The sequence below is a fragment of the Erinaceus europaeus genome, chromosome 3 (assembly GCF_950295315.1).
Source record: "Erinaceus europaeus chromosome 3, mEriEur2.1, whole genome shotgun sequence".
Lineage (NCBI taxonomy): Eukaryota > Metazoa > Chordata > Mammalia > Eulipotyphla > Erinaceidae > Erinaceus > Erinaceus europaeus.
The window spans coordinates 154,438,311-154,447,296 of record NC_080164.1 but is presented as its reverse complement, the minus strand read 5'-3'; the positions used below and the strand labels follow the sequence as shown (position 1 = coordinate 154,447,296).

Here is an 8,986-nt window from a genome sequence, read left to right as displayed (position 1 = left end):
GTAATACTCCAATTCCATTTCAGGTTCCACTTGTGTTTTCTTTTCTAATCTTGTTTTTCAACTTCGGCCTGAGAGTGAGATCATCCCATATTCATCCGGCCATGATAATTTTTAAAAAATATTTATTTATTATTGGATAGAGACAGAGAGAAATTTAAGAGGAGAGGGAGAAAGACAGATAAGACACCTGCATCCCTGCTTCACCACTCGTGAAGTTTCCAGGGTCCTTGTGCACTGTCATGTGAGCACTTAACCAGATGCGCCACCGCCTGGCCCCAGTCATGAGAATTTCTAGTTTATTGATGAGTTGTTAGAATTTGAAATTCTGTGACCTGCTAGATTGATAGAAAAATCTGATCATTGTATGTTTTACTATATTCAGATTATAGTGAATATCTTACAAAAAAAAAGTGATACAGTTTTGGTTCTTGAGATGACTTCCTTTCATCTCCTGTGATGCTTCCCAGCCCCTCTTCTTGATAGATTATTGCTTATTATGACTATTTTATTTTATTTTAGTGATATAAATGCTCTAGATATGGTTAGGCTTTCAAACAAAATTGAAAGATTGTCCTAGGTTTTTGTGATTTTCAAATTTAGAAGCATCCGTAGCCAACTTTGAAACTTTATTTATTTTTTTATACTAGGGTATTTGTAGCAAGTCTTCAGTTAAATTACAATGCCAACAAATTGTCATAGAGTTAGAAATCACATGAAGAATTTAACCCATAATCATTGCTTAGAATTTAAGTGACATTTTAGGAACTTTCTTGTTTTTGGCAATTTAAACAGATTTAAAATATGACTTGTAAATTAGCAGTAGTAGCAACTTTTAGATACTATTTTAAAGTAAATAAATTTGTGAAAAATTTTAAAATTGTGAACTTTTCTTCTTTTTTCTTTCTCCTGTCAATCTGAATTTGCTACTTATTTGTACATTGTAGTTTCTGCCCATTGAGGAGAATGTGTTTTTGAGGACGATGTTCACAGCATCACACAGTGTCCCTTTTATGAAGACCCATGGGAGAAATTTCTCTCAGGTCTAAGTACCAGAAAAAGCTGTACTTCTCCTGAGCAACTGGTTTGTTTTTATTTAATGGACACTGAGAATCTTTGTTTCCCCCTTTGCTTTGGCCACTAAAAAGCTCACAACTGAATTTGTGGCCCACCCTTAGCAATCAAACAGGATTTTTGTTGTGCTTTGTTTTGTTATGTTTGGCATGTGCTTATATACTAGTTTACTTGCCAGCTTTATCGTATATCTTTATTTTCTCTATTCTCTGAATTCTTCATATATTTATATCCTCTTACAGTACATTTAGATATATGACATATTGTTTTGTGTATATATATGTATATATATATATACACAGTATGCACATAATCTATAAAATATATAGTATTTATAATCAGTGTATAGGATTGAATGTATTGGGTTTGTATATGTAAGAGCTTGCATATATATATTTATGTATGTACACACATATATGTGCATATATGTGATTGAATTTATGTGTCTATATTTATGAGCAATTTCAAATACTTGCCAAAAATAGGATATAAATAATGCAAGAATACTCACCGTACTAATTTCAGCCTTTAGTGAAGAGTTCTTTGATTGCTTTTAAATTATTAATGTTTATTTTTTTCTTTTTGCAACAAAATAACCTTGCTTTTGGATCAACATAATTAGTATTTTAAATTCCATCTTAAGGGTGATTTTGTTTTGTTTTGTTTTAGAAAAGGGAGCCCTTTATGTTTGAAAAAGATTGTGCCACTAAGCTAAAAGAGAAGCAACTGTTTAAGATATTTCCAGCCATTAACCAAAATTTTCTCATGGACATTTTCAAGGACCACAAGTGAGTGGTGGAAGAATTGTCTGTAGTATCTGCTGTGATGTCATTGAAATCATGTTATTCATATTAAGCCTTTATTTTTATGTATTTTATTATTTACTATAAATAGTGAGTCTCATTATAAACCATCTTAGTGTAGTATACATAATATGGAAAGTTTAGTTTCTGGCAACAGGGTCTTATTTCTCTTCAATTTTTTTCTCATGTATGCTAATGTGTATACGTACATGTGTGTCTTTGATTTTGTGTCTAAATTTGTGTCTAAATGTTTCATCAAGAAGGAGGTTTTATTTTATGTACTGTTTTGTAATTTTGCTGGCCTTTTTATTTTCTGTTGTTAGTCATAAGCTGTTTTTAATGTGGGTTTAATTATTTTTTTGTTAACTTTATTTTTTATTTGATTGGACAGAGAGAACTTAAGAGGGTGAGGGGAAATAGAGAAGGGAGAGACAGAGAGAGACACTCAAATTCTGTTTCTTTGCATGTAAAGATTTTCCCCTGTGGTATATTCTTTTTTAAAAAGTTTACAGAAAGTCCATAGTATTCTTAAAGTGATTTTTTAAAGTTTATTATGTGAGAGAGAGAATGAGGTATCCTAGTTAGAGCAAGATATGTTAACAGGTTGAGCTGTCACCCTACTCCTTTTAAAGTGATATTTCAAGTTCTGTAGTTTTTAAGTATGCTTACTGATTATAAGAAAAATTGGAAACCATTGCACTGAGCATTCTTGGAACATACATCATTGTGTACATAGGTGCATGCTTTTGTAGGCTGATTCCTAAAACTGAAATTGTTGCTTCAAAGTGTGTGCAGTGAAGATTTTTATTTCTAATGCCAAGTTTCCTTTTATGACCTACCCTCGTTATTAAGAAGCTTTAAGGTTTTTTTTGCCAGTCTAGTGAGAGAAATATTTTATTGTGTCAGTTTTAGTTTTCTGTTTTTAATAAGGTAGAGCTTCTTTCTTTCTCCTGTTAATCACTTACTTTTGACTATTCCTCTTGGTTTATAAATTTATGAGAGCTATATATGTATTTTGTGTAGTAATCTTTGTTTTAATATAGATCACAATTATTTTTCTTGCTATTATGCTTATCTATCTAGTTTTTCTTTGTATACACATTTTCAAATGTTTTAACTAAAACCTTTTTCTTTATTGTTTTTGAGGTTTTTAAGGGAAGTTTGTTTTACTCAATATTATGTTGCCTTTGATATTTTTATTTACATAAATATTTTAAGTGGGGGGTGGGAGAGTGAACTGGAGCATCATTTTGGCACATGCAGCACTTGAGATCCAAGAACCTCATGCATGTGAGTCTGATACTTTTGCTTACTACTCCATCTTCTAAGGCACTCAATATATTATTTTTAAATTTGTAGTCTTTTATTTATCTATTGATCACTGAAGCTTCTAACTTTTAAAAAATATATTTATTTGATAAAGACAAAGAGAAATCAGTGGGGAGGGTGAGATAGAGAGGGAGAGAGACAGAGTGATACCTGCAACACTGCTTCACTGCTAATGAAGCTTCCCCTTGCAGGTGGGGACGGGAGGCTTGACCCCTGGGTCCTTGCACACTATGACAGGTGTGTTCAACCAGGTGTGCCACCACCTGGCCCTTAATGCTCAGTATTTTTAGTAGTTACAACAGAGTTAATTTATTTAGTTTTTTTTTTTTAATTGAGGAAAAAAAAGGTAAAAAGAGGCTGAGAGATCAGAACACTACTTCACTCTCCTAGGAGTTCCACTTGCTTTTGTCTTTGTTGATCATTCATGTGGTGCTGGGAATTGAACTCAGGGTTCATACTGTCCCATTCAGGCTCATCCTGTTCCATTCAGCCACCTCCCTGGTCCTGCCAAGCCTTTTTTACGTTTATGGTTTGCGGTAGATATTTAATTCCCAAATGAGTCCCCCTTAAGAATCATCTTAATAGCACAGTGTCACACTATTTTGAATAAATGTTATATTAAAAAAAATGTTCCTTTGTGGTTAGTTCTTAAATATCTGGATATTAAGGAGATAAGAGACATATATAGCTTGAAATAATGAGCAGTACTTATAATTTGCAACAATAGTATATCAAATGTTTGTCAACATGGAAAATTTCATGTTACAGGTAATAAAATATTACTGTGAAAGAATGCTTGAGTAATGTAGTGGGAAGAGGTAGCATGTTTTTTTAAATTTTTATTTTTAAGAAGTTTAGGAGATAATAAAAGAAATGTTGATAATCCTGGGATAAAAGGTTTAAAAAATGTATTAGTTACCAACATGTTGCCTTTTGGCATTTATTGTTATAGTTTTTGAGAGCCTATTAATTATATGCAAGTTTTCCTCTGGCCATTCTTGATTTTGATATAAAATACTTAAAAAGTGAGTTACTTTCTTATAATTTAAAAGTTTGAAGGACTGCCAGTTTTAATTATTTTTACATAACTTTTATTTTCATTTACTGACTTTGTATTTATGCTCAAACTCTCTTCAGCTATTCATTAGAACAGACTGTACAGTTTCTAAACTGTGTGCTTGAAGGAGACCCGGTAAAAACAGTTGTAGCACAAGAATTTGTTCACCAAAATGAGAATATCACTTCTCATACTGCACAGAAGTCTAAGGAGAAAAAGGTATGAGATATACTTTGCTGTACTGGTAAATAATGTATGGAATATGAAATGGTTTGCTGAGATAATTTAATGATTATTTCCATTTTGACTAGTTGAAAATTTGAACACCAATAGTGTGTTTAGTTTAGATTAGCTTTTTACTCAGTAATGAAGTTATAGCCTGCCATGTACTTTCTTCACCCTTATCCAGTGTCCAATGTTGGAATTTCTGTGTCACAAAGGACCACATGTGGAAGTGCTAGCTTGATACAAAGTCCAAGGGAGTACGTAAATACATGTGCGTCTAAATATTTCATTAAGGAGGTTTTGTAGTTTTGCTGGCATTTTTATTTTATGTGAAGACTTGGTGGTTTGGGTTACCACTGGGCCACAAATCCACTGCTCCTGGTGGCCATTTTCCCCTATATTTGTTGTTATTTGGATAGGACAGAGAGAAATCGAAAGAGGAGGGGAAGACAAAGGGAGAGAAAGACATCTGCAGACCTGCTTTACCTCTTGTGAAATGACGCCCCTTCAGGTGGGGAGCCAGGGGGAGGGGCTTGAACCAATTTTTTATTAGTGACTTAATATTGATTTATAAGGTTGTAAGATAATAGGGTTATAATTCCATACAGTTCCATACAGAGAGTTCTGTTTCCCATCCCCTCCATTGGTAACTTTTTTTTCTCTAAATATTTATTTATTCTCTTTCGTTGCCCTTGTTTTATTGTTGTAGTTATTGTTGTTATTGATGTCATTGTTGGATAAGACAGATAGAAAGGGAGAGAGGAGGGGAAGACAGAGAGGAGGAGAGAAAGATAGATACCTGCAGACCGGCTTCACTGCCTGTGAAGCAACACCCCTGCATGTGGGGAACCAGGAGCTCGAACTGGGGGCTCGAACGGGGGTGGGGGAGGCTCAAACTGGGATCTTTATGGCCAGTCATTGGTAACTTTCTTACTGTTTACCCCTCCCCTCAAATTTTTTTTTGGCTGTAGAAGGTGGGAGTTCTGATTTCTGTAATTGCTTCTTTGCTGGGCATGAGTGTTGTAGGTTGATCTATACCCAGACTACTTCTGTCTTTGCTTAGTGGAATTGAGGGTCTGAACAAGCAAGGTTCCAGGAAGCATTGGTGAGTTTATCCGCTCAGGGAAGTCAGAATGGAATCATAGTAGCATTTAGAAATGGGTGGTTGAAATGCAGTAAGATGGAAAGCAGGGCAGATTGCTTAATAAACAGCAACCATAAATAAATCTCTCTCACTCTCTTTCTTTCTTTAATGGCTATTAACATGCAATGCAGGAGATCAAACTCAGAATCTCATGTATGGCATGTGCTCTATTTCTGTTAGAATTTTTTTTTTTTTAAATACTGAAATTGCTTCACTGGCTCTCATACTGTCTTACAATCTGTAGGTTTTGGAATCAGGAAGTGTGTTTTCAACTATGGTTGTTTTGTTGTTGTTAAGGTTGTTTTTCTAGGCCCCCTTGCATTCTCATGTAAATTTTCTGATCAGCTTGTTGAATTCTGCAAAGGCAGCAACTGGAATTTTCATGGGGAGTGTTGAATCTGTAGATAACTTGAGGAATTTTGGTTATCTTAAAAAACTAGAGTTAGTATATTGCACCAAAGTAAAAGTCTCTGGGGTGGGTGGGGGGAGAGTGCAGGTACTGGAAAAGGATGACAGAGGAGCTAGTGGGGGTTGTATTGTTATGTGGAAAACTGAGAAATGTTATGCATGTACAAACTATTGTATTTGCTGTCGAATATAAAACAATCCCCCAATAAAGAAAATTAAAAAATACCAAAAAAAATATATTGTCTTCTAATCTGTTAACATGAACTATCTTTCAATTTACTTTATCTTTTCTACATATATTATTTTTTAAAAATTAAAGATAAGTGGGAGTCGGGCTGTAGCGCAGCGGGTTAAGCGCAGGTGGCGCAAAGCACAAGGACGGGCATATGGATCCCGGTTCGAACCCCGGCTCCCCACCTGCAGGGGAGTCGCTTCACAGGCGGTGAAGCAGGTCTGCAGGTGTCTATCTTTCTCTCCCCCTCTCTGTCTTCCCCTCCTCTCTCCATTTCTCTCTGTCCTATCCAACAACGACGACAACAACAATAACTACAACAATAAAACAACAAGGGCAACAAAAGGGAATAAATAAATAAAATAAAATATTAAAAAAAAAGTTTTTAAAAAAAATTAAAGATAAGCTTATTTTATGAGAGAAAGAGAGTAAGAACACGCACAAGCACCAGAGCATTGCATCAACATATGTGTGTGTGTGTGTGTGTGTGTGTGTGTGTGTGTGTGCGTGTGTGTGTACGCGCACGCATGCGCGCAGAGGGAACCTGGGTCCTCAGGCACACTACTTCTCTGCTCTACGCATTAATTATTTCCCAGACCCATGCTGCTATTTTTACTCAGTGATGATTTATGTCCCCCCTTCTGTATATTTTTCCCATCTCTAAGTCTTAGTGGGTATATGGAGCCTAGGTAATTTTGGTATTTCTGTGATCTGTTAGTGCAGTGCATTGGATGGGACCCATTTATTTCCACCGATGCTTGTGCTCATGATGGGTAGATAGGTTTCAGACACAGAAAGTGTACAAGGCAATAATGGCCAAGTCAGGAATGAGGAGTCTCCTCTTTTCTGATAGTAGAGTGAGGCGCTGTGGTGGTTCTTCTCCTTCTTCTTTTTTTAATTGTATCATGACTTTTCTTTCTTTTTTTTTAAGCCTTTATTTATTTGATAGAGGCAGCCAGAAATTGAACCCCCTGGTTCTTTACAGTGGAAGAAGTAATGGAGAGAAGTGGGAGATGATTGTGAAATGTTGCAACCCAGAAGGGAAATTATGTGTTATGTAAATTAGACCAAAATCTTAGCTTTATTATTCTGGAGATTATTTGTAGCTTATTTCACAAAATGTAGGCACAACTGATAAAAGTTTTATAAGATTAACAAATAGAATAATCGGACTGTCTTTAATATTCCAAAATCCTAAGGGGCCACAGACGCTGAAGTGGGAAGGGAAAGTTGTGATTTATTGGTTTATCTGTTTTCAAGAAACCAACATTTAAAACCACATTTTATTAACATTATTTAATTTTTTTTTAGCCTTTATTAAAATTTATAAGTTTGTTACATAGGAAATGGTTTTAGTATTATTGTATGTCATGCTTTCAAGAGAGTAAGTAGTAGAAATTATAGGAATTCTTTTTTTTTTTTTTTTAAATAATTTATTTATTCATGAGAAAGATAGAAGAGAAAGAACTAGACATCACTCTGGTACATGTGCTGCCGGGGATCAAACTCAGTACCTCATGGTTGAGAAACCAGTGCTTTATCCACTGTGCCACCTCCCAGGCCATGATATGAATTCTTAGAAAACAAAATTTTCACCTGGTTCTTGTTAATGAATTATAGTAAGCTATATCACTATGAAGTAGATATAAAAATAATCTTAGTTTCATTTTATTTTCTACTAATACTTAAAATATAATATTGATCAAAATTTTAGTACTAACACCAGGATTATTGGTATAGCTCAGTGCTTGCATCATGTATCCATCACTCCTGCCAGCCATTTTTTTCCCTTCCCTTCTCCTTTCTTTCTTGCCTTCTTGCTTTTAATAGAACATAGAGAAATTGAGAGGGGGAGAGAGAGGCATGCAGCACTGTGAAGCTTCCTGCTGGTGGGGAGTGGGGGCTTGAACCTAGGTCCTTATGCATGGTAACCTGTGCACTCAAGTGAGTGTACTCAGCTCCTTACAACATTGATTTTTTTTTTTTAAAGATTTTAAAAACATTTATTTATTTGTTTATTTATTTTAAAGAGAAAGAACCAGAGCATCACTGTGGTACTTGTGATGCCAGGGATTGAATTTGGGACCCGTTGTGCGAAAATCTGACACTTTATTCACTGTTTCACCTCCTGAGTCACTATAGCATTGATGTTTGATTTCTCATAAAGAAAGAAAGAAATCTTAAAAGTAAAAAAAAAAAAAAAGAATCATTGATAAGTTTCTGATTTACAGATTTTTTTTTTTACTTTGGTACTGAATTAGGGATATGGGGGTGCCTTTTTTATTATCTTTTCCACTTAACTCAGTTGTCTAGTATTCTAGGGACTGGCAAAGGTATAAAAGCCATCATTTTTACATTATTAGGACAGCTTTTCCCAGTTTTGACTTTTGAACTCCATTTTGAAGTAGGAAATAAGATCCCCCTTTCCCCCAAGAGCTGGCTTAGTTCCGGCTTATGGTAGTACTGGGGATTGAATCAGAGACCTTGGAGCCTCAGGCATGAAAAAGGAAAACCAGTAATACAATAAAAATAAAGTAATAACCAACCACTCTGTCAGCTCCTTATCCTAGAAAAATCTTTTTATCAGTCAGTATGTAACATACATAGCATTTAAGTCACATTTTCACATTAAATCATACTACATAAAATATTCCAGGGGGGGGGGGGCAGGAGGTAACACAGTGGGTTAAGCTCACAGTGTAAGGACCGGTGTAAGG

At 35.0% G+C, this 8,986-nt stretch overlaps 1 protein-coding gene and 1 long non-coding RNA gene across 2 annotated transcripts in view; both read left to right on the top strand.

Annotated features, from left to right (window-relative positions):
- The window catches only part of LOC132537564 (uncharacterized), a 521,799-nt gene that overhangs the window by 114,798 nt on the left and 398,015 nt on the right, over positions 1-8,986 (top strand). The gene's annotated exons all lie outside the window — the stretch shown is intronic.
- Positions 1-8,986, top strand: part of N4BP2 (NEDD4 binding protein 2) — a 77,280-nt gene that overhangs the window by 53,780 nt on the left and 14,514 nt on the right. The window contains exons 10-12 of the mRNA XM_060187712.1: positions 960-1,081; positions 1,741-1,859; positions 4,341-4,479. Coding sequence (XP_060043695.1) covers positions 960-1,081; positions 1,741-1,859; positions 4,341-4,479 — 380 coding nt within the window. The remainder of the gene's footprint in view (positions 1-959; positions 1,082-1,740; positions 1,860-4,340; positions 4,480-8,986) is intronic.